The 26,208-nt window shown below is 42.5% G+C and overlaps 1 protein-coding gene across 1 annotated transcript; it reads left to right on the top strand.

The window, feature by feature from the left end:
* The first annotated feature begins 6,097 nt into the window (after positions 1-6,097).
* UCHL5 (ubiquitin C-terminal hydrolase L5) lies at positions 6,098-25,679 on the top strand. Its single transcript, XM_056867620.1, has 11 exons — positions 6,098-6,199; positions 9,073-9,136; positions 10,028-10,133; positions 15,583-15,708; positions 15,789-15,850; positions 15,938-16,068; positions 17,134-17,197; positions 19,027-19,129; positions 19,998-20,111; positions 23,589-23,687; positions 25,036-25,679. Exons 1-11 carry the CDS (start codon positions 6,115-6,117, stop codon positions 25,078-25,080), a joined length of 999 nt encoding a protein of 332 aa, XP_056723598.1. The 5' UTR covers positions 6,098-6,114; the 3' UTR covers positions 25,081-25,679.
* The last annotated feature ends 529 nt before the right edge of the window (positions 25,680-26,208 follow it).

The raw sequence follows: 26,208 nt of genomic DNA, 5'->3' as shown, positions 1-26,208 counted from the left end.
GCACTATATTTTACGACTGTGTGAAACTCCATATTTCCAGTTCATCCTAGTGGTGGGATGTTTAAAAATGTGACACCTCACTAAATTTTCATGGAAGTGGCTCGCTCACCTGGCTTGTTGTATCCACTATATCATGAACCCTTCAATTTCTCTTTTTGACAAAGAAAACCATACTGTATGCATACTATCAATTACTAGTGAAAATGTGCAAATGACTGAACACACTGCCAACTTGTCATTTTCACAGGCTACAACATTCAATAGATAGCAGCAGATACACCACCTTCTTTTTTACTGAACATAAGGAAAGTGCGCTAGCTATTTCCACAGGTTCTGGTGGTATGTCCTGCTCAGAATTGCTACACAGTTCCATGCAACTCAGAAAGTCTCTTTTTGCATTCAGCGTAACATTGAACATTTTACTTCTTAAATAATTTTCAAACAATCTGTTTTGTATATAATTCCCAGTGCCTGACCTCACTCAAATTCAGAATTCATCACCCGCACTCTTAAGTAGTAGCATCTATTTTACCACCTCATTCTGCTGCATGCGTACACCAGGCCTCAGGTTACTATACGTGAGGCTTGAATCAGGGCAGTGTGCCTTTCTGGCAGGATGGAGTGTGTATACTTCCTTGCCAGAGCAAAAAAGGCAAGAGTCCAGTAGCACCTTAAAGACTAACAAAAATATTTTCTGGTAGGGTATGAGCTTTCGTGAGCCACAGCTTACTTCTTCAGATACAGCTAGAATGTGAATCCATCAGTCTTTAAGTAGAGGAACAGTATGTAAATGTGAATGTAAATGTGAATGTGAATGTAAATGTGAAATGTGCCAGAGCAGTTAACATATACTAAATCAGCCCAACAGCCCAACAAGGTCAGTACTGTTTACTCTAACAGTACCTCTCCAGGATCTCAAACTGAGGTCTTTCACACCACCTACCACTTCATAACTTTTAACTGGAGAGTCCAAGACAGATGCTCTATCACCAAGCCACAGCTCCCTTCCCCTCAGTTAGAATATCAGAGTAGGATCTGGGGGGCCCTGGTTCAAAGCCCTGTGCTGCCATGAAGATCCCTGGGTGACAGCGGGACAGTCACCCTCTCTCAATCTCACCTCCCTCATGCAACTGACACGAGGATAAAACTGAAGAGAACCTTGTGCTCCTTAGAGAAATAAAAAGTACTTAATAAACAACGTCACTGAACTCACACACAGCTCTCCAGCAAACCAGGCAATTTCACAATAAGTGCTCGTAACACAGTTTGTCCTCTTCTCTCCGTATTCGTTCTCCCACCTTCTTTCATAAAGTGAGTCCTCTTTTTAATGTCAATAATAGGGATTTTCCCAATTCCTTGTAGTTTTTGGAATGCATAAAGCGGGGGCGGGGATGTGGCGCAGGGCCGGATTTAGGTTTGATGAGGCCCTAAGCTATTGAAGGTAATGGGGCCCTTTATATGTCCAGCTGTCAACAACAAATTGTCGCTGGTTTTTGTGTTGAATATATGCTATATGGTAATTTATGGACCTAACAGGTATCTAAAGCCGTTTGCACATAACAAAATACGTATTTTATCAAAGTAACTGTTGAACTGAAATACAATTAAGAAGTATATTAATAGTAAAATAATTATTAAGCTCTAACTTAATTATTAACTTAATTATCAAGCTCTAACTTAACAGCAAAACCCTGTTGCTGTATGTTGGTTTTATTTTATTTGTTTTTTTTATCTTATATTTTGGAAATGTACATCCAGGGTTTTTTTTTCCTTTAAATTTTTTTTGGGGGGGGGGCAAGAGAGTGGGGCCCTAAGCTCTGTAGCTTGATAATTCACAGTGGGTAGCCGTGTTAGTCTGTCTGCAGTAGCTTTCGTGAGCCACAGCTCACTTCTTCAGAACTGTGGCTCACGAAAGCTCACACCCTGCCAGAAAACATTTTTGTTAGTCTTTAAGGTGCTACTGGACTCTTGCCCTTTTCTACACATACATATGTATATTTTCTACATATACATGAGATAGGAGCTGTGGCTCAGGAAAGCTCATACTCTACCAGAAAACATTTTTATTAGTCTTTAAGGTGCTACTGGACTCTTGCCCTTTTCTACACATACATATGTATATTTTCTACATATACATGAGATAGGAGCTGTGGCTCCCAAAAGCTCATACCCTACCAGAAAACATTTTTGTTAGTCTTTAAGGTGCTACTGGACTCTTGCCCTTTTCGACACATACATATGTATATTTTCTACATATACACGGGATAGGAGCTGTGGCTCCCAAAAGCTCACACCCTGCCAGAAAACATTTTTGTTAGTCTTTAAGGTGCTCCTGGGCTCCTGCCCTTTTCTACTCTATAGCTTGTTTCGCTTATACGTAAATCCGGCACATCATGTGGGTAGGTGGGTGGGTGAACTGCACCCCTTGAAAAGGGGTCCCCGGTTTAGAAAGAGAAGACACGCCGTCCCCCACCCCCACCCCTTCCCTCCCGGGAAGCTGGTTCTGCACGGCGGGGGGGCTTCCCTCCCGCCAAGCGTGCCGTACCTGCGCGGTGACCGCGGCTACCTCCGTGGCTCGCAAGGAGCGCAGCAAAGCCCAGGGGTGCGGGTGCGTGCGTGCGTGCGCGCCAGCGGCGGCCAATCAAGCAGAGAGGAGCTTCGGTTGCTCTGCGGGATTCTTTCCTGCGCGCTTCTCCCAGCCCCGGCCTGACAACTTCCTCCCCGTCCCTGTGCTGGGGAGGGACCCGGATGGAGAAGCTCCGCGTTGTTATGCCCGCCCTCGGGGGGGGGGGAGAGATGGGGGGGGGTCTCAGAAACACTTTGTCCCTGATAGTAGTAGAAAAGGGCAAGAGTCCAGTAGCACCTTAAAGACTAACAAGAATATTTTCTGGCAGGGTGTGAGCTTTTGGGAGCCGCAGCTCCTATCTCATGTAGATGTAGAAAATATACATATGTATATGTAGAAAAGGGCAAGAGTCCAGTAGCACCGTAAAGACTAACAAGAATATTTTCTGGCAGGGTGTGAGCTTTCGTGAGCCACAGCTTCAGATACAGCTAGAATGTATCATTCTACATTCTATCAGGATACATTCTAGCTGTATCTGTATTCTAGCCACATTCTATCATGATACTATCGTGCTACATTCTAGCTGTATCTGAAGAAGGGAGCTGCGGCTCACGAAAGCTCACACCCTGCCAGAAAACGTTCTTGTTAGTCTTGAAGGTGCTACTGGACTCTTGCCCTTTTCTGCTACTGCAGACAGACTAACACGGTGACCCGCTGTGGTTTGTCCCCGATAGATACCCTCAAGAGTTACAAAGACCCGGAAGGCACCACCCGCGCCCCCGTCTAACTCTTCTCGCAGGAGGCTTGAGCAGAAGGCTCGGGAAGGGAGACTGGTTTGGCCGCAACACGAAAAACCGCTGCGGTCATCTTGTTTGGGGGCTTCCTAGAGGCCCCTGGTTGGCCACCGTGGGAACAGGCTGCTGGCCTGGATGGGCCTGGGTCTGATCCAGCATTGGCCTTCCTTATGTTCTCATCTATTCTTAGAACCGGCGTTGGCTACATTGGTTCTGTCGTGGGTGTTGGATCGCGGTGAACGTTGCAGCCCTAATACCACATGGGATCCGGGAGAAACACCCCCTGTACATAATAGCGCTACTGTTCTCCCTGTGTGTAATTCACAGTGGGTAGCCGTGTTAGTCTGTCTGCAGTAGTAGAAAAGGGCAAGAGTCCAGTAGCACCTTAAAGACTAACAAAAATATTTTCTGGTAGGGTGTGAGCTTTCATGAGCCACAGCTCACTTCTTCAGATACAGCTAGAATGTGAATCCGTCTGTCTTTAAGTAGAGGAGAGTGAATTCAGACAAGCATTATTAGTATGTAAATGTGAATAGCAGGCGTGATGGGATTAGGTGTGGTATGCAGAAGAGTCTGTGATGTCCAGGGGAGAGATGGGTGTGGAGAAATCAGCATTGGTAATGAGCCATGAATGCAAGGTCTTTATTCAGCCCAGGTAAATGCATTGACTTTAGTTTGAATATCAACTGTAATTCAGCAGTTTCTCTTTCCAATCTCCCTTTGAAATTCCTTTGTAAGAGAACTGCTACTCTTAAATCTGCAACAGAATGTCCTGGTTGAAATGTTCTCCCACTGGTTTTTGAATATTGTGGTTTCTGATATCAGACTTATGTCCATTTAATCTTTGTCTAAGAGACTAACCTGTTTGTCCAATCAATGTAGATTGTGGAAGGGCATTGCTGGCATGTGATGTCATAAATCACATTAGAAGATGAGCAGGAGTATGAACCTGAGATAGTATGGCTGACATTGGTGGGTCCAGAGATGATGTTCCTAGAATCTCTATGAGGGCAAAGTTGGCACCTTGGTTTGTTGCAGGCCTTGGTGCCAGAGTCCATGTTCCTGTTTAGTTTATCATCATGATATTCAAACTAAAGTCAATGCATTTACCTGGGCTGAATAAAGACCTTGCATTCATGGCTCATGACCAACGCTGATCTCTCCACACCCATCTCTCCCCTGGGCATCACAGACTCTTCTGCATACCACACCTAATCCCATCACGCCTGCTATTCACATTTACACACTTGTTAAGATCTACATACTAATGCTTGTCTGAATTCACTCTCCTCTACTTAAAGACAGATGGATTCACTCTCCTAGCTGTATCTGAAGAAGTGAGCTGTGGCTCACAAAAGCTCCCACCCTGCCAGAAAATATTTTTGTTAGTCTTTAAGGTGCTACTGGACTCTTCCCCTTTTCTACATATACATATGTATATTTTCTACATCTACATGAGATAGGAGCTGTGGCTCCCAAAAGCTCACACCCTGCCAGAAAATATTCTTGTTAGTCTTTAAGATGCTACTGGACTCTTCCCCTTTTCTACATATACATATGTATATTTTCTACATCTACATGAGATAGGAGCTGTGGCTCCCAAAAGCTCACACCCTGCCAGAAAATATTCTTGTTAGTCTTTCAGGTGCTACTGGACTCTTCCCCTTTTCTACATATACATATGTATATTTTCTACATCTACATGAGATAGGAGCTGTGGCTCCCAAAAGCTCACACCCTGCCAGAAAATATTCTTGTTAGTCTTTAAGATGCTACTGGACTCTTCCCCTTTTCTACATATACATATGTATATTTTCTACATCTACATGAGATAGGAGCTGTGGCTCCCAAAAGCTCACACCCTGCCAGAAAATATTCTTGTTAGTCTTTCAGGTGCTACTGGACTCTTCCCCTTTTCTACATATACATATGTATATTTTCTACATCTACATGAGATAGGAGCTGTGGCTCCCAAAAGCTCACACCCTGCCAGAAAATATTCTTGTTAGTCTTTAAGGTGCTACTGGACTCTTCCCCCTTTCTACATATACATATGTATATTTTCTACATCTACATGAGATAGGAGCTGTGGCTCCCAAAAGCTCACACCCTGCCAGAAAATATTCTTGTTAGTCTTTCAGGTGCTACTGGACTCTTCCCCTTTTCTACATATACATATGTATATTTTCTACATCTACATGGGATAGGAGCTGTGGCTCCCAAAAGCTCACACCCTGCCAGAAAATATTCTTGTTAGTCTTTAAGGTGCTACTGGACTCTTGCCCTGTTCTACTCCCTGTGTGTGCGAGACAAGGGAGCTTTCCGGTTGGGCTCAGGTCAAAGTACGGCAACCGACCGCGCACGCGTCCAACCAGAAACCGGAAGAAAAAGGCGCGAACGCGTCGCCTTGTCCACCTCTGTGAAACAGGAAGGAGCGTCCCTTTCCTCTCGGTGGTGCACTTCCGGCCGCTTTTTTTTTCCTCCAGCCCTAACGATGACGTGATGGTCGCGGTTAGAGGTCTGAAGGGGAGGAGCGCCGCCGCAGAGGCTTTCGGGAAAGGGGTCGGCCAGCGCGGCCGACCCCTTTCCCGAAAGCCTCTGCGGCGGCGCTCCTGTGTGCGCGCGCGTCGAGCTCGCGCAGGGTTGGCGGGCGGCGCGAGGCTTCCGGCGGGCGGCGGCGCGAGGCTTCCGGCGGCGCGAGGAGGAGGAGACGCCGGAGCTGCGCGCCGAAGAGGCCGCGGCCGGTCCCGCGCCATGGCCGGAGGAGGAGGCAGCGCCGGCGAGTGGTGCCTCATGGAGAGCGACCCGGGCGTCTTCACGGAGCTCATCAAGGGGTTCGGTGAGGTTTGGGAGGCCGGCCGCGGCTTTCTCCCGAGGCGGTGGGCTGGAGGGAGGGAGGGAGGGCGGCCAGTCAGTCAGTCAGTCAGTCAGTCAGTCAACAGAGGCCGGGTTCAGTTTTGAAAGCAACTGCCTCTGAGCGCGTGCTGGGTGCCTTTTCTTTTGTTAAGAGGTCAGGATCTCTCTCCCACCCCACCCCCCAAGGACACGAGTATCTCTGAGGCACGTGCATAGCGTCTGTAGCCATTGGGTGGGAAGTCGTGTTTTTTTTTAAAAAGAAAAAACACAAGTGTCAAAATGTCTCTCCAAGGTGTAAAAGCCTGAACACGTTCTTTTATCACTTCTCTTTCCTTCCCACCCATACGCTACGTCTGGAGGATAAAATGTTGCAGGGCTAGTAAATCTGCATGGCTCGCAGCTGATCAAATCGAGGCTGAACTGACCCTAGAAGCTAAAATGACTCAACTGAGGCTATCGTATTTTTGTCCCGTCACGAGACGACAAGAGTCACTGGAAAAGACAGTCATGCTAGGAAAAGTTGAGGGCAGCAGGAAAAGAGGAAGACCCAACAAGAGATGGACTGACTCACTAAAGGAAGCCATGGCCCTCAATTTGCAGGATCTGAGCAAGGCTGTCAAAGATAGGACATTTTGGAGGACTTTCATTCATAGGGTCGCCGTGAGTCGGAAGCGGCTGGACGGCACTTAACACACACACACAGCAGCTGATGGGGCTGTGCTTCTAATCGGATGAGCAGGATTGCTGCTAACTCTCCCCCCTCCCCATGTCTACATTGTGCATATAAGTTAATAAGGTGTTGAATATCAGGAGTCTTGTGTTCAAGTATTTGTTCAGGGCTGCTTTACATGTGCTGGTTCTCGTGAATGCCCAAGAGCCGTGTCAGCTTTCTATATGATGATACAATAAACACGATGTGTACTGATGAAAGGTATGCAATCCTAAAGGAAATAATACTCAGTACACAGCCACTGATAATTACAAATATTCTACTGTAATTATGACATGAACATCAATGTGTATACAAGTTGCCAAATGTTCACATTCAGTTAACCTATCTTTGGTTATAAATTCAGTTCACGGTGATCCTGGAATCAGAAAACACTGTTGGTACTAAGTGGAGCGTTCCGGAGAGATGGTCTATATAAGTTTTCAAGCAAAATTAGTCCTGTTGTGATAAAAAGATGCACACAGAGTTGCGATCAGCTGGTTGGTGCTGGCCAATCACGTAGCTGGAATCCCGCTTGCTGGATCGGCTAGTTAGCCTGAATCTCCCATCTGCTGTATCAGCTAGCGTGGACTTATGAATTACTGGTGCTGTGCATCACAGACGATAATATTGCACAAAAATATAACAAGATTCCAGTATATACTTGTTTCACATTGACTTGCTTCCGCAGACTGTGCAATTTAATCTGACTACAATATTGCAGTTCATAAGATGACTCCTAGTCCTTATATATGATGAAGCATGCTCACTGCAGCCAGTCCCTCGTGTGTGCCTTTATAATACAGAGTTGCAAACGTGCATTTACTGTATTTGCCCTTTACAAATTGTTTTACCTATATGGGGTTTACAGTATCTAATGGAGATCGTGTGAATAGAGTGTGAGCATCAATTGTGTGTTGTGCTGATAGGATTTGTTGAGAAGATCCACATAGTAGTGTATGCTTGCTTGCAAATTGTCACACAACATGCGAGGTAGCCAATGGCCATGGGGTACTTCTACCTGTCAGCCTAACCTATTATTAGGTTTGTTGTTATGTTAAGCTATCATTCTGAGCTCCTTGGAAGCTCAGATTAATTTAAAAAGTAATATCTTATCAAAAATCAACCACACATTCCAGTTTGGCTAGCTCCTGGAATAGCTGCATGAAGGAGCTGGCAGATTGGGAAGCTAAGTCATGGAGCACATTTATATGTATGCAAGATTCCATGCTTGTGCTCTCCACTCATTCATTCCTAGTAATTTACTGTGTGATTGAGTGTGCTGTCTTCAGAGGGCTTAATGCAGAACTGTTGGCATACGCCTTGTATGGACTGATAATTTTTCCTTCTTTGGTAAATTTCAGTCAGTTTTCAGAAAATCTATATCAAACTGTTCTATAACAATGAAAATACTCTTTCTAGTATAATGTTTCCAATTTGCAGTTCTAAAGAATTAAAAAGGCTAGAGTTACTTGTTTAATATTTACTAAGTAGTGATATTCCTTGTCCATTTGGGTCATGTAAACAAGGTTGGTGCTTCAAGCACATTAGTAGTTTATCTTAATGTGGCATAGTGGTTAGCATTGGACTACGACTTGGAAAACCCAGGTTCAAATCCCCTCTTTGCTTGGGAAGGTTGCAGGGTTACTTTGGGTCAGTCACATACTCTCAGCCAAGGAGAACAAGGTAAGCTGCTTAGGGTCCCCATCAGGGAGAAAGGTGAGGTATACATGAAGTAGATAAAATAAATGTTCTTGTTGTGAATTGTCCTACCTTCTTGATGAACACAGTGGGCATCTAATCACCGTAGTTCTTATAATACAAACAATTACTTCTAGAATTGGTGACTGTTAGAACTCTAAGCAGACAGAAGTAATATATCTAAAATTTTTGCATGTGAGGTTCTTAGGTTCTAATATGCAAGATCAAATATACTGAATATGGAGGTTTTTCAACATCTGGAGTTTTTCTGGCTTTGGTGACTTGCATAATTTGTTACAATTTGGTAAGCATCATGAAATACATGATGCTCTGGAAACTGTACTAGAGCAAGGAGAGGTTATTGTTTGTATACTGAAACTAGGTTGATAAGTGTGTCTCGCTTGTAATCATTCTTATATAGAAAGTTAAAGTAATTTTTTTTCCAGGTTGTAGGGGTGCACAGGTTGAAGAAATATGGAGTCTGGAGCCAGAGAACTTTGAAAAGTTAAAGTAAGTTTATAATTTCAACAGCTTAACTTTTCACAGTCTTGCTGTTAATAACTTTCACAGGGAATTTAGAAGGTATAGTATCCAAAAGGGGAACAAGTGGTGCAACATTATAGTTGGAATATTTTTATATTTGTACAAGATGTGGGCCTTATGGCCTATATCTGCTGTTTGCTATGGAGCGGCACAGTCCAGATGTAACTTTGTCCATTTACAGAGCTGTGACTTCCACAGATGAATGTGCACAGTGAGACACAGTTCTGTGGCATTTAAAGATTAACACATTTATTATAGCACAAACCTTTATGGGCTTGAACATACTTCATCAGATACTGTGAAATGGGTTCTCAGTCAGGAAGATTTTTTTCTAATACATAGAGAAAGGAATAAAATTTGAAAGTTAAAAGGTCTAGTTTATGACATTTCTATGTAAAACAGAAAATAAACACAGTGATCATTTGCAACAACTACTGTTGGTGATAGCACAGACTACTTTGTTACATAAAGCAACTAAACACTTAACGAGACTGAGAAATTTATCAGATCTATTGAGCCCCTGATCAATGCTGTCACTCCTGTTGATGAAATCTAATTCAGCAGTTTTCTGTTGGAGCCTTCCTTTTTGAGGGCACCAGTAACCTGGTGTGGGAGCAGCATACCACAGGTTTCCCCCCACACACACCTTAGAAAAACATAGCATTCCATCACTTTATGCTGCACAGCCTTGGCAATTGCTAGCCAAGATTTTATTGATAGGTGATCTGGAGTGCCATTTTTTGCAATATATGTGTCTTGCTAGCTTCATTTGAATTAGCTTCCAGTAGGCATGTTTAAAGTTTTAAATGTATGTACTTAATTGCGCTTTTTAAATATTTTTTTCTCCCCTTCATATAGGCCAGTTCATGGGTTAATTTTTCTATTCAAGTGGCAACCAGGTGAAGAACCAGCTGGTTCTGTTGTTCAGGATTCCAGATTAGATACAATATTTTTTGCTAAACAGGTATAGTAACAGTTCTTCTGTGGCAATTTCTATTTATATATACTAAATGAAAATGTAAAATCAGAAATATAATCTGAAAGGCAGCATGGCAAAACAGGTTGTTCAGTGATAAGCCAGATAAGTCATCTCAGGCAAAGAGCAGCATGTATGTATTAAAATGAGCATTCAGTTGATTGTGCTAAAGATGTGATAGTCAGATATGATAGGGTGTCTTGAGTAAATGCATGCTGAAACTATGCTAATCCTGAGAAGCTAAGCATGTATAGCAACTGAGGATGTTTAGGAATTTCCTCTATCACTTAACAAAAATGATTATACTTTGCTTTGAAAATGAATAGCAAAATGTAATGTATATGCTTTCCAGGAGAGACATAACCAGTCAAAAACTTTTTTGAATTTTATTTTATTTATTCATTTTTAAAGCTTTTAATTGTATATATAGGATACAGGAAGGGAAGAAAAAAAGGAAGGAATAAAACAATCCGTCTGCAATAGACAAACATTTTTTGGTCATTAATATATATATCAATATCCATTCCAAGTACGTTTCATATAACTAGTTACATTGTCTACTTTCTTATATGAGAGTTGCTAGAAAATTATTACTAAAAAGTAAAAAATACATAGTCTGTATGTTAGATATATGTGTAGAATGACTGCCACTTCTCATGAAAATAGTCCACAGAGTCGTTACCAGTCAAATATCTTTATGCAATGAATATGGTACCTCTCAAAAGAGATTCTCATTTTAGGTGAAATCTTTTTGACTTCTTTCCGTGTAAAATTCTAAGAGGAAAGTGAGCCAAGGCAGGTTGGAATATCATTGTGGCAGAGATGGTTGCTCTTGTGACCCTTCCTACACTAACCTGCAGGGTGGGATTAGGCAAAGCAGTCCAAAGGGTTGGTCCACCCCCACCCAAATGAGGATCAGAGGGAGGGCGGCTGAGACGTGGGGAGGGGTGGGGAACTGTCACAGGTGGCCAGGGGTCCACGACCACACCACCTTGGGGCCAGTGGCAGCCAAGCAGCATCCAAAACGCAGCTGCATCCTCACATACCAAGAGTTGTAGTGGGGAAGGATGCCTCGATCCTGCATGTTGTTTGAGGGGTGAATTAACGAGCCTCCTGCCATACTCCTAGTGGTGCTAGCCAGGGGGAGATGTGAATCGGGACAGAAAGGAGAGGTTAGTTGGGGTGCTAACGGTGGCCCTGCTGGACAGAGGGGTGTTGCCCATCAACAACAGCACCTGTTCAGGTTCCCTGGGAGGCAGCAGCCAGGGAGAGGTGGGCGGTGGAGGACCCTGCAGAGTGTGGGAGAGGTTGTCGAAGGACCCCTGGAGGTGCACCTGCCCCTCAACGAGATCCCATGTCAAGCCACGGATGTTATCCAGGAAGCCAATGCCTATCCAGTGCACGCCCTGTGGGATTGTCTCCCACCATTCACGGCAGCTCTCTAGTTGCTCCCTTTCCGTGGCGGCCCACATGGACAACAGAGTCGAGGTGCCAGAATCCGTGGAAAAGTAGTCTGAGCCAAATGCACATTTTTGGGGAGGAATCGACTGAGACACGGCCACTTGGTGTCGGGCGGACATAGTAGAACATATTTCTGCATTCCTACTGCTTTATCTCATTTAAATTTGTATGAACCAGTTACTCTGGATATCTAGATCATTTTGAAATAAAGTTGCTATAAAGAAATAAAAACAATATTTTTTTATATGGGCTTGGGGCTGATGAAGAATTAAAGGAAGGAGAACAATTTGAAATCCTCCCACCACCACCCCCCTGGTGGTCCAGGATTTTCTCTGAAGTGATCAAGCAGACTGGTTACCCACTCAGCTGATGCACCTCTGCTCTCAGCATCTCATTTATTCTCTCTCAGATTGCCAGCCCTCATCAGAATGGTTTTTAGGGCAGTTTTTCTTTCTTTTGGTTGGTTACTTGGTTTTCAGAGTTATATTTTTCTGCATGTATAGAGAGTCTTCTGAGTATGCAGAGACCCTTTGTCTTCTCTGTGGGCAAGCTTGTGCCGTCTTTGTCATCTGTGGGGTTGGGCGCTGACAGTTTACTACGAGACACAGTGATTTATGGCTTTAATGTTCACAACATCAAAAATTCATCAGCTTGCATAAAAACCACAAGACTAAAAGATAATTGTTCAGAGCCATCATTAAAAGACTGTCAGAAAGGGAAGAATTTTACTGTAGGGAGCAACTGCTGGAGAAGCCCTGCTTGGAGTGGGCTACAGCACGTTGTCTGCTTGAAATGAAATTTGGAGTAGCCTTGCTTAAGAAAGAACTTTCTGACAGAGCGCTTCCTCAGTGGAACAGGCTTCCTCAGGAGGTTGTGGGCTCTCCTTTGGAGGTTTTCAAGCAGAGTCTAGATGGCCATCTGTCAGCAATGCTGATTCTGTGAACTTAGGCAGATCATGAGAGGGAGGGCAGGAAGGGTTGTGTCAATCTTTGGCTCTCGTGGCCCTTTCTTACATGCCTGGGGTAATGCCGATCACCACTTTGGGGTCAGGAAACAATTTTCCTCCAGGCCACATTGGCCAGGGATCCTGGATGGTTTTTGTTGACATCTTCTGGGCATGGAGTAGGGGTCACTGGGGGGGGGGGAGGGGAAGTGGTTGTGAATTTCCTGCATTGTTGGATTAGATCCTGGTGGTCCCTTACAACTCTATGATTCTATGGTCTAGGGTACCTCGATACTATAAGGTGAGTTTAAGTATACTGTTTTTGCTTTAACTCTAAACCCCCTAGCTTTGTTTTGTCAAACTAGACTCATAAGATTTTCACAGAGTATTGTTGTTGACCATTGCTGGTAATGTTTAAAGTTTGGCAAGCTGCTTTTCCCCCTAATTGACATTGGTGATGTTCTGCCAAGCCTATGATTGAGGATAGCAATGGTACTATATACTAGCTGGCCTCCTCTCCTTTCACTTCCTTTTTTTCTGGTCCCTGTCTCCTTCCTCTTGGAGCAGTAGAGTCTGCTGCATGCCTGGTGGCCTCCCTGTTACCATCTTTAGCCCATCATCATCATGTAGGTGGTTAGGTAGATTAGGGCTCTGGTTTTAATTGTATGTTTTAACTTGTATTTATATATATATTTATGGATCATTATTGTTGTAAGCTGCCCTGAGCCCAGCTTGCCAGGAAAGGGCAGGGTATAAATCAAGTAAATAAATAAAGTACAGTGTCTTTTAAATAGCTGATGCAAGTATATTTGGCAACTGAAGATTCCTCAGACTTTGAGATGACTGGCTGTCATTTTACATGCATTTGATGTTGTTCTTGCTTTTGCTCTATTTATAATATATTTAATGTATAATATATTTATAATACACTAACTATGAAGTGCAATAGAGTGGCTGAAGTGGCCTGGTCCCGTAGGGCCATGTGTGCAGCCGTGGGGAGGTGGGGGGAAGGCTTCAGCCTGGTTGTGCAGGGCCGCGTGCACAGCCGGGGGGGGGGGGGGAGAAGGTTTGGCCCAGTCGCGCGGGGCCGGGTGTGGGGGGGGGAGGCTTTTTTCTTTTCTCCCTCTTTTTCTGTCACTCTCTCCTTTTCTTTCTCTCCCTCTCTTTCTCCCTCTTTGTCTCTCCCTTTCTTTCTCTGTCTCCCTCCCTCCTTTTCTTTCTTACGTATTTATTTATTTATTTTTCTGCACATGGCCCAGCCCAACCAAGTGATATTTATGTCATATCCGACCCGCCTAACAAATGAGTTCGACACCCCTGGAGTAGAGGAACATAGCTAGTTAAGCCTTTGCGCTAATATGACCAGAACATAACCTAAAGAGCTAACATCTTATCTTACCCAGTTTGAATTTTTCTGATCTTGACTTCCTATTATCCAACATTGTCATACTACATTGTAACATTGAAGAAATTAGAATTACCGTATATACTCGTGTATAAGCCGAGTTTTTCAGCCCAAAAAAAGGGCTGAAAAAGTCGAACTCGGCTTATACACGGGTCAATACGGTAGGAGAGGGGAGGGGGGAGGAGGGAGGAACTTACCGCTGCCATCGCCGCCTCGCCCGGGAGCCTTTCTCCTGCCGGCAGGGGCCTGGAGGGGCAGGCAGGAGGTCCCTGCCGGCCGCTCTGCCGCCGCCCGGGCGCCTTTCTTCTGCTGGCAGGGTCCTTCCTGGGCCGGCAGGAGGCCCCTGCCGGCTGCGCTGCCACCACCCACGCACCCAAGCGCCTTCCTCCGGCCGGCAGGGGCCTGGAAAGGCCTCCTGCCGGCCCAGGAAGGCCACACCGCCGATTCGCCGCGTCTCCCGGTAAGTAGGGGGTTCAGGGGCTCTTCCCCCTCCCCCCCTTGGATGGCACTGGGGGTGGGGTGGGGCGGGAGGGCCTGGGAGGCGGCGGGAGGGCAACCTGGGGCAGGGGCTCTGCGCTCTAAAATGGCGGCCGGCATTTTAGAGCGCAGCATTGCCGGTAAAGGGAATTTCTTATTGACCCTCGGCTTATACGCGGGTCAATAAGAAATTCCCTTTTCTGGCCTCAAATTTGGGGGGTCGGCTTATACTCGGGTCGGCTTATACCCGAGTATATACGGTAGCTGTTGCTCTGGAAGATGTTCCTAATTGTTCTATTGTCATGATTCATGACTCTGTTTTGATTTGTTAGGCATCTTAACGTCTGTATACCTTCTGTCTCATCTTTCTGATGTGCTTGTTCATTTGAGGATCATTCTTTTTTTTCTTTTACCAGTTTGTAACATATAATTTCTCTGCTTAGTGTACTGCTTGCACACTTGAGAGTCTCCAGAAAGTATTTGTGTTGTCAAAGAGGCTATGGGAGGCTGGATTAGGTACTATGCAAGCACCAGGTCATTCCTGACCCATGGGGTGACGTCACATCCCGATGTTTACTAGGCAGACTGTGTTTACGGGATGGTTTGCCAGTGCCTTCCCCAGTCATCTTCCCTTTACCCCCAGCAAGCTGGGTACTCATTTTACTGACCTCGGAAGGATGGAAAGCTGAGTCAACCTTGAGCCGGCTACCTGAAACCAACTTCCGTTGGGATCAAACTCAGGTCGTGATTAGAGCTTGGACTGTAGTACTGCAGCTTACCCCTCTGGGCCATGGGGCTCTTATGCTTACATTGGTACAAGACAGTATATCATACAAACATCATATTAAAAGGCAATAAATTTTGACTAAACTATACAACAGTATGCTGTGCTTGCCTGTTAAAATTAGGGTAATAAAGTTACAATTGTAATTATTTCTGTGTGAATCTGCAAATCAAACCACAATCTATCAGATGTTTCAATATGTGTGCTTAGAAAGCATGAAATAGTCTTCCTATGCAGTGCATACTGGTATGGACAGGTCCCTGATATTCTGTAGATGTAGAGTCCCAGAAGCATAGGGATTCCAGCGGGGAAAAGAATGAAACTCCTCTTGTAATTTTTGTAACTATATTTTCATATATCTTTGCAGGTAATAAATAATGCTTGTGCAACTCAAGCCATAGTAAGTGTGCTCCTGAACTGTACCCATCAAGATGTCCACTTAGGAGAAACGCTATCAGAATTTAAAGAATTCTCACAAAGCTTTGATGCAGCGGTACGTGCAATGATTCTGTTACCTCTCTGGAACCCTCGTGTTTGAGATCAATATGTCTGAATTTCTCATTTCAATTTTAGATGAAGGGCCTAGCATTAAGTAACTCAGAAGTGATTCGGCAAGTCCATAACAGTTTTGCCAGGTAATATGAAACTACACTTGTCACCAATAAGCAAGGCTATCTTGGGAGACTATGTAACTTTCATTTTTGTCTTTGTCTTGCCTTTAGACAACAAATGTTTGAATTTGATGCAAAGTCAACAGCTAAAGAAGAAGATGCTTTCCATTTTGTCAGTTATGTTCCTGTAAATGGGAGATTATATGAACTTGATGGTCTCAGAGAAGGCCCAATTGACTTGGGTAACATTTCCTTTTTGACTTCTTAATAGTGTCCTTGATATTTCATTTTGCGAAGTCTTGCAGATGTTGAAAACCTTCACCTTCAGATAGATGAATGGCTGTGAAACAATTCTAAATTAGACGATTAATCTTCAAAATAAGTGTTCTGCAAAAATATTACAAATAGGCTAATGTAGAAGGCTGTTTAAAATTGCATGAAACATAAAAAGACTGTGGGGGGGCAGCAAATGGACTTCTGTAAAGGTTTGTAACTCTTAAATCACCCCCCCAAAACCATTATTGTCTCAGAAGACAGTTTATTAGACCTTTTATTAGTTCAGTTCTTGTCCACTCCCAAAACGATCACAAGCAGCTAAAATGTTTCTGAGTTTTTTTCTGATTATTTAAATAGTTTACAATAATCGATATATGTTGAACAGGAAAATATATTTAAAGTAGTTAAATCACTTAACCTGAAATAGAAGACACCAAAGCACTGTCAGATATGCAACAAAATCTGTGTGTTACTACATCCAGCATATACTTGGGAGGGGGTGGTAAAGAAACTAGTTTTAGTCTCTTCGTTATATGCATTACTGGTAAAAGCCTTACCTTTCTCTGAATGTCACAGGTCATCCTTTTAAAATTTCAAAAATGACCCCTATACGCCTTCATTATTAAAGCTAGTCATTTTGACTGAGTGTCCTTGTCTACAGGACTATAGGGCAGACAAGTATATACTGATAGTACCTTTTACTGTTTCTTCCATTATAGTCATAACAATTGTATACTAAGCCTAACTCTAAAATTAATAAACTTCTATTTCATGTTTATAAGAATACACTATGATCAGTAAATGAAGCATTTCAGTTCAGCTGACACTTCCCTCGAGTTTTTCAACAGCCACCAACATTTGACTATGAATAATATATTGATCTTGATTAGACAGTAACATACAACATTCAGAATTGTGTAGTTGTGTTTAGTGGAGCCATGATCTTGACTCTTGCACTGATAATTTTAAAAGCCTGAAATTCTGTGTTTGCAGGAATGTTGACTTTCAGTTCTTGTGTGTTTCCATTTTAGGAGCATGCAATCAAGATGATTGGATCAGCGCTGTAAGGCCTGTCATAGAAAAGAGAATACAAAAGTAAACTTTTAAAACTTGTATACAACTCAGCTGTTTTTATTTTGAAGCTGAATTGTGACACTAGTTCTTAGAAAGCTAAGTACTCTGAATAGTACTCTGGTCTTCTTCCTACACACAAGTCTGCCCTTACATCCCACATTTCTTGGAGATGAATTTGTAGGGTGCTTGGTGCTGCTGACACCTGTAATTTCAGGCTGCAAGTCATAAGCAGGATGTTTGGTGTAAACTACTCTTGAACAACCTAAACTCCTGTAAAACTTCCTTGGCGTAAGGCAAAATGGTTACGAGTACATTCTCCCCTCTTCCTGTGGGTGAAATTCTTGGCATATTCTCAAATGGCTAACATTGTCAAAATGAAAGGTATTTATTATGGTCCATAACCAGCAAATATAGCAAAAATACAAAAAAAATTAAAAATAATGGTACACATCAACCCCAAAAACAGATAAACATAATGTATTTAACGTATTAACACTCCTTAACGAATACTAAAAATAAAATAACCCCAGTGTACCAGTGTAGGCTGTTTTCTCTATGTGCCACCATCAGTAAAGGGGAAAAAACTTTTTTCCTCTTTTAGAAAAAATTTTTTTATTTGTTTGTTAGAGTTTTATCCCACCCCTCCCCAACCAGGGTCGGGCTCGGGGCACCTCACATCCAATATAGCATCAATAATACTTCAATTTAAAAACAATAGTATCATAATACACAATAAATAGCGTGTATGTAACTGGGATCTGCCTTCTCCTAAAGGTAAAGGTCCCCTGTGCAAGCACCGGGTCATTCCTGACGTTTGCTAGGCAGACTTTTGTTTACGGGGTGGTTTGCCAGTGCCTTCCCCAATCATCTTCCCTTTACCCCAGCAAGCTGGGTACTCATTTTACTGACCTCAGAAGGATGGAAGGCTGTCAACCTTGGGCCGGCTACCTGAAACCAACTTCCGTTAGGATCAAAGTCAGGTCGTGAGCAGAGCTTGGACTGCAGTACTGCCGCTTACCACTCTGCGCCACAGGACTCCTCTATGCCTTCTAGCCACCATTATTTATTGTGGTAGTCTTAGAATAAATAACATCGGAGGATATAGCATGATACTTTACTATTTTGCCACTTCCTCTACGAATGAATATATGACTGGGCATGAGAAAATCAGCCACTAGAAACAAAGAAAATATTTCTTTCCTGTGACTCCCTTTCAGGCTAAAATTTATTAGATTTCTCCCCAAGTTTGATTTATACCATTTTTTGCTTGGGCTTGTTTAGCTGTAGTGAAATCCTTAACATTTCCAAGCATCAAGCTGAAAATTGTCAAATTTGCATGTACACATGGAGTTAAAATGGGGTCCATAGAGCAGTGGAATTGAAATATTCTGAAGGCTTGCTCCTACTGCATTGTTCTTTAGATGTTCACACCTTCTTCTGGCCTAAGGATTTTTCTGCAATCACGTTTGTATCAGTGAGTTTTATGACAGAAGGGTCCTTGTGCTGGGAGAACACACAAGTGCTGATGGAATGAAATGGTAGGATCTATTACCGTGTCTTCTGATTTTTCTTACCTGCTGTGATTTTCTTGTACACAGCTTTGCATGTTATGACCAAACGGAATGTAAATTTTCTAAATAAATGTGAGGTATGTATGTTATGCCATTTGACTTTTCAAGAAATTCACACAAGGGAAAGAGTTATGTTTCATTATGAACTACTGGCGCCTGCATTTGCTCCTGATTAAATGTAATGTTCATTTGGCTTTGTGATTTGTAAATTCCTGAAGCTTATTAATAACCCATATTATGCTATTGATGGTTTCTGACAATTTTGTTTTTATTTTGTAGGTATAGTGAAGGTGAAATAAGGTTTAACTTGATGGCAATTGTATCAGACAGAAAAATGATATATGAACAGAAAATTTCAGAGTTGCAGAGACAACTAGCTGAGGTATTGTGTGACTCCAATTGGCTGTTTCTCTGCTTTACAGTCGTCAAATCTTAAGTAGGCATGGACCTGATCAGTTCCTTGATGAGGGAGGCCTGTGTAAGAATGAAGTTTAAGTATAGTTTTTTTATGGCAAGGCAAAATCTTAACTGAACTGCACAAGAGACACCTCTCTTGATTTCCTAAAAGATAGCATTTAAAATGAGTACTAGGAGACAGCTTAAGCTCGATTAAGAAAACTACAATTAATTGTAACTTGTACGTACTGAAGGCACTGGAAAAGTGTCAAAGTTTTGAGCACTATGAAGAATACAGTTGTTTAAAATAACGTTTAGGCGAAACAGAACAGTATACTAGTCCTCTATTTTAAAGACAGATGCTGCTGTTAAAGACTACAAAGGTTGGGTTGTTGACCATTATATAAGTGGAGACTCGCAAGAAATTAGCAGAGATAGGTGGGCAGAGGCTCCCCCTCCCTCCATCCCGCTCAGTAACCAAGGCTTTCTTCCCACTCTCCCCCCTCTCTCTCCCTCTCCCTCTCAATGATGTGCTGAGGCTCATGTGCTTGCTCACTCTCTCTGTCTCTGAAAGCCCTGCTGAGCCTTGTGTACTTGTTCTTGCTTTCTCTCTCTCTGAACAGCGCCCCGAGCTTTGCTCTCTTGGCAGCTTGCCCGGAGAAATCCCCCAGGTCTGCAGAAACATCTGTTTGGGGTAAATGTGCCCCCTATCTGTGGATTTTAGTATCCGCAGGCAGAGGGCACATGTGAGAATTAGGTATATAGGTTGTCTGTTGATAAAACAGAACAGTCTAAATAGACTGTACCTTGATGGAAACAACACATAAATTCTTTATCCTCTTTTTCTCCCAAAGGAAGAGCCCATGGATACAGATCAGAGCAGTAATATACTAAGCTCTATTCAGTCAGAAGTTGCCAAATACCAGATGTTAATTGATGAAGAAAACCAAAAGTTGAAAAGATACAAGGTGTGTAGAGTTCTTGCTTTGAATAATAAGTAAAAGGTACAAATGGTCTATTGAACTTTAAAAAAAAAGGCTTGAGGAACACTGAACTGAGTTGCTGTGTTGGTCCCACAAAATGTGAAACACGGGATAGGTGAAACTGTATCCATTTTGGGGATCGCAAGGTGAACGAAAACATTTTGAGCATCCAGATTATTTCTTTTTCATTTGGTGTTAAAATATCGTGTGTCCAGAGTGATGGCTACCTAACAGGGTGTTCTGTCCTACAGGTAGTTAGCTTAAACTATGTTTCTAAAAAATGACTTTCAGATTTTCCTTATTCAGGAACCGCTTTTTATATTGCCTTGCTTGCTGCTTTAGCATGTGTTCCACGGAGCCCTGTGATTGCAGGGTTTTCATATAGGGTGCACAGTTGTTCACCTGAACTGGTTCATACAGGCCTTCCGGGGCTCATCGTTGCCCTTAAAATACACCCAGCACAGAACCTCTGCTGCACTTTCCAGAAGATTGATAATATTTCAATGAAGTTTATATACTCTTGTGTTGTATTGTGTATACTCTTGTCGGGGTGTGTGTGTCCCCAACTGAGGTTTCCCTAATAAGGTTCTGAGAAACTATGGGATTTTCCAGGAACACAGTTTGAAAACCACTCACTTGGCATCTTAGATTCCTTGCAACTTCATGTGTAACGCAGCAAAAGAAACATGGAAAAATTCCAATTAGTAAGGTAACGTCTCCAATACCTTGTGTTTAAAAAGAGACAGTGAAATCAAATGATGTGCCCTGGCTGATGTTAATCATATAAAATTTCATTTTTTATTTGAAACAATAGAAGATTCAGAGAAGATGTGACATACCCTTGGACTGCTATTCAGCACTGTGGACAATTGATATGAATCACCTGTTTCCAAATTTACCTCCCATTCTTATTGAATTACTTGTTTCGCATCCTCCACCTTAGAAGGGACTTGTGAGACCTGATAATATTGGAGATGGAAAGATGCCTTTTTTTTTAATTTCATGCTCGATTTTTATCCCCCACTTCCTCTCCATGCCTTGTTGAAACTTCTTCTCTGCCTTGATTCTAGGGGGCTGTGCAACCTGATCCCTCCAGCAAGGTCAGATAATTTGTAATCTAACTGACTTAGCTCCTGTTTGTTTTTATTTTTTTAAAAAACCTCCCCCCCTTTTTTGAGCTAGTTTCCATAATTTCAAATATTTGTTGTTCCAATAAAAGTATCCTGTTTCTTGCTCAGTGGTCCTTGCATTCTGTGGGACCAGCACAGCCTGTCCAAGCTTGCTCTGTACAGCTATCTAGCTCCCGCAAACTAACTGCATATATGACCAAGAAGGCGCCACATAATGTTAGAAGGGCAAACTCGCAAAGATGGCTGTATTGTGAATAAGAAAGTCCCAGTTTGTTATTTCCTTCTTCCTGAAAGGGAAGAACAACCTTAGATAAACTTGGGCAGGGCATTGCACTACCATTAGCATGTGTAGTTATTTGTGAGCATTAGGTGCAGTGACATCGGTTCCAGCTGTAATTCTTTGGTCTAACTTCTTTGATTCATTTGTGTTACAATGTCAGGTGGTTTTTTAAAAAAGATACCAGAGACTTTGTTTTACTGCAGAAGTCTTGTTCAACTGTGTTAGTAGAAAAGTGATGCACCAAGTGGTTGTCCGGCTCATTACAAAGGGTAACTTGGGAACATTTTCACCGTGTCCTAAGTGAGCTGAGCAGTAGGGTTTGAAAACATGATTTGCAGGGGTGTTCGTAATTTGGCTTCTGAGCAGCACTGTCATCCTTTCATTTGCACAGCTATGAGGGTAGAAGCTTTTACTTAAACTGAGATTAATATTCCCTGGCATCAATATTTTTTCTCAAAGGACATCTGTTTCTGAGTTTTAGATGCCATTTTATTTATTCATCCCACTTCTCAAACAAAAATGGCTTCTTGGCATAGTTTAAAATTCAGATCACAGTCCTAACATCTAAGGGCGCTGTACTTAGATGAAAATGAGACGCCGGCATTGTGCTCAGGCTCCCTCACTAAAAGATGCACAAGGGGAGGGGTAGAGGAGGGCAATCAGTGTGACAATGCTAGAAGAAAGCAGTTAAACACTTGGGTCCAACACTGACGTCCTCTTTCTGAGATGGAAATGCTGCAACTGCTCAGCAGCTAGTCGGTGACAGAGGCCAGGGCCCATTCCTCTCCTCTCCCCACCACCAGTAATGCAGACATAAGGTACTGGCGGCTGGAGAAGAGTTCCTTCTGGCAGGGAGGACAGAAGCTCTTGACAACTCTAAATTCTCAAGTTGACAGGGCTAGGCTGTTCTTCATGAGAGGGAGGCCTTATACTTGTGGCTGGTAATACAGGCCAGAATGGCCTTCCCCTTGCCTCCTGCAGGTGCTGTCTTCTGATATCTGAAGTTGTAATACTGTACAGGCTAACTGTATCCTTACATTAACTCACTATGTACCAAGAGGACCGCCTGCAGTAAATCAGGCTTTCTTTTCCATTGATTTGAACATTTCCTGAAATCAGTAGTACCTGCATGTGGTGTTTCTTCCTGTTTCCTCTCTTGCAGCATATTTATTCTGATGTAGTTCCCATTAGCTTTGGTGGGACCTGCTTCCAAAAAAGTGGACATAGGATTGCACACTCAAGCTTTTTTTTTCCTTCGTAGATGACATGAGATTGTGATCTGAACCAAAGCTGTTTTGCCAAAATAGTTGCCGGTTGCTTGCCTTTAAAAAAAAAACACAATTAATTGTGCTAGAAGCATCTGTAAATCTGGTTTTCTCTATTTACCTCACAGCTTAAATCAAAGCAGGCTTTTATGGATACTTCCTGTTTTATGTTGTTATAATGTTTTGGCAACTTTTTAGTTGGTTTTTCTTTTCTTTAGTTGCTATGACCAGAGGCTAATATGGAAGATACATGGCATGCAAGCATACCAGTTTTATCGCCCTCTAGATATTTCAACTGCCTGTCACCAGTTAAGATCAACCAACTGAAGTTGCCTCTTACTTGCTTTTCTTCAGAAAGCAAATGGTTTTCCTTCAGATGTTGTGGGGCTTCCTCTGAACTGGTTAATTTTCCCCTCAGAGAAACTTAAGCACATATTCAGTGTGCCACTTGTAGGACTTAATATATTCGTATCTGTGTAAATCTCATGTGCACATGCACACACCCAGGCAGATCAGGATACCAGCCTCTAACTCCACGGTAAACTCTTATCGCAGCTCAAGATGGGGTGAGGGCTAACTGTGTTGCATCCTCTAGCCATCTTCTGTCTCTCCACCCCCTCCACCTCTGTGCCCCCCTCCAAAAATCAGTACTACAGACTTGCACAGCGGAGGCTTTTTTTCAGGTGCTTTGCAGACTCACTGTTACGCATATACTCATGTAAGGAGATAAAACTTTGTAAGGCTTGGGAGGGGGGAATCTGATGTAAGTATTGTCTCATTCTTGCAGATTGAAAATATTAGAAGAAAACATAACTACCTGCCTTTCATCATGGAATTGCTGAAGACTTTAGCTGAACACCAACAATTAATCCCACTTGTAGAAAAGGTGAGCTGCGAGTCCCTTACTGTTCGCCAGGTAGTTGCTGGATCTGTGTATAGCTTCCACCCGACAAGAAAGCTGTAGTCGAAATTGTCCCCATAATACAAAATGGTAAACAAGACTTTTTTTGTGGTAGTACTTATTGATACTTAGTACCACCTTGTGGGGGCGGGGGGCTCTCCCAAGTCCTGAGTTGGAAATTTGTGCAACCTTATATGTGAGTACTGGCATTTTTTAACACAAAAAACACTGAGTATATGCATCTAAAAGTCTCTGCACAATAGTACTCTCCTTTCTGTGCTGTGAACATTAGGTGGCGCACTCTTAATGTGCAGGTTTTTTTCTGAATGGCTGGTATGCAGTTGATTTCTGCTTGCTATTGTAGGATCTTTGCCATTGACTTGATGGCTTTTTGCAATTTCCTCTTTGTTCTAGTTAGAGTTGTAACCTTGATTTACTGATGTGGCTTAAGTCAAAGCACATAAAATTAAGATATATGTAACGTCCCACGTCAGTCTCCTATCAAGCTATTAAGTTGCTTGATGGCTCACGTGACCTTATTTTGGTTGTTGTCTTCGCACATGTCCTTCCCATGTGTGCTTGATGTTGAATATCTGATACCAATTTAAGTCAAAATATCAATCAGAATTCACAAAACCTTTGCGCTATTGGCTGCGATGAACACCATTTAACAAGAAACAGCTGTCGCAGTTTTAGTAGAACATAGGCTAGTTCAGCTCTTAACAAGTGACAAGTTTGAATTCCCAGCCTGTTTGAATGCATACTCTCTTTATGCCTGCCAAACTTGGAGAAAGTTATGCATAGAAAAATTCTCTCGACACTGTATGTGTGTTTTAGAAATACGTTGAGCATTCCAACTTTGGTCCCCTGGATTGCAGCCTGGCTGGTTTCATTGACTTCTGGGGCATTTTCCTTTCAGAGTGAAAGTTAAGCTTACTTTGGGGCTGAGTCACCTACGGCTGTAGCAGGAGCACTCAACCTGGATGCCATATGTTTTATGTTAGGCTGCTTTAGTAGTTTTTGCTTTCTTGGTTACAGAGATATAATAGGAATTGTACACCAGTGCTGATGACCTGTACTCTAGACAGTACCAATTTCAAGAGGTGCATTTACAAAAATGTTGCAGGGGGCATGCATGTACTTTAACTCACGGATTTTCTGAACTGATGTGTGTAACTGGGTATCAGGACGTTTAGCAGATTTGTAGGATGTAGTCGATAGGATGCTGAATCGTCCAACAGGTACCTCTTGTATATGCCGAGTTGCATCCAGAAATCATGTACTGTGTTACAGGTATCCATCATGATGTCTGTGTTTACCTTTATCTTTTTAGGCAAAAGAAAAACAGAATGCGAAGAAAGCTCAGGAGGCCAAATGAAGACTGTGTTTATGGAGGGGGAAATGTGCTCCTGAATTTTTGCCTTCATCAAAATAACTCTGCCAGACTTCTTGTAAAGTTCAAATTTGTCCGGTGCACGTTCGTAACAGTTTGTCCTGTACCATTTGCACGGGGTCTTATAAATCTTCCCTTTTCCCCCCTGCATCATGTGCATGTACCACTCAGTAATGGGTTTTAGAGTCTCTGTCGAATTCCAGTGTTTAACAGTAATACGACTGATTGTTCATATTTAATCAGGAAATGCAGCTGCAATTTGTATGGACCCAAACTTGTGCAAGTAATGTAAATCTTTCTACTGTAATGAACATATTTAAATATCTTGTATCTCATTGAAGCCTTTGAATATAGTTATGCAAAGAAAGCTTGACTTTTTCTCTTTTAAAAATTCAGTTTTCTTTGCTTATCACCGCTTACTGTCTTGGTCTCTGACAGCATAATCCTGTGCAGAGTTTCTCCAGTCTATGCCCTGTGGGCTTGGGCGGGAGTAACTTTGCAAAGGATTGCACCGTTAGTCTTTCAGTGGCTTGTCCAGCATTCTTCTTTTTATGGAGTTTGTGTCTAATTTTATACAGAATTGAAGCTACAATTTGAATGGTAGTCACTTACAATGACCAATGAATAAGCTCAAGAGTTTATTGCTTTGTAGGGGGGGGGAATAAATCTTCCCATATTTATTTTGGCAAACCTTGTATGTTGCAATATTACATCAGTAGATAATGTGATTAGTTTCCCCACATAATCCGTCCTCTCTTCTCTTACTGTTTGAGACACTGAAACTTAAAAAAAGAGGTTTGCAATATTTTCTAATATTGCTAGAGATGCTTATTCACTATATGAAGTTCTGTGCTGTAGGTTTCCTTGGAGAATTTTTGAACTGCCCTGCACTGGTGTACATCACTACATGTATATATTTTTCCTGATATTCTGAATTAAACAGATGCTATATTTTCATCCTTCAATACTGTAGGGTGGGGGGAGGATATATTACATTCACTCAAGTCTTTTTAACGGGTGGAATCTTTGGTTTACTTTTGGGGGTGCATTACTTATTTGTTCCTTGTAGGAAGCATGCATATTCAGTGAGCACTTATTTTAAACAAACACCAC

The sequence above is a fragment of the Euleptes europaea genome, chromosome 2 (assembly GCF_029931775.1).
Source record: "Euleptes europaea isolate rEulEur1 chromosome 2, rEulEur1.hap1, whole genome shotgun sequence".
NCBI classification, from domain to species: Eukaryota; Metazoa; Chordata; class Lepidosauria; order Squamata; family Sphaerodactylidae; genus Euleptes; species Euleptes europaea.
Note: the sequence above shows the minus strand (reverse complement) of the source record. Positions and strands in the feature narration are given on the sequence as shown.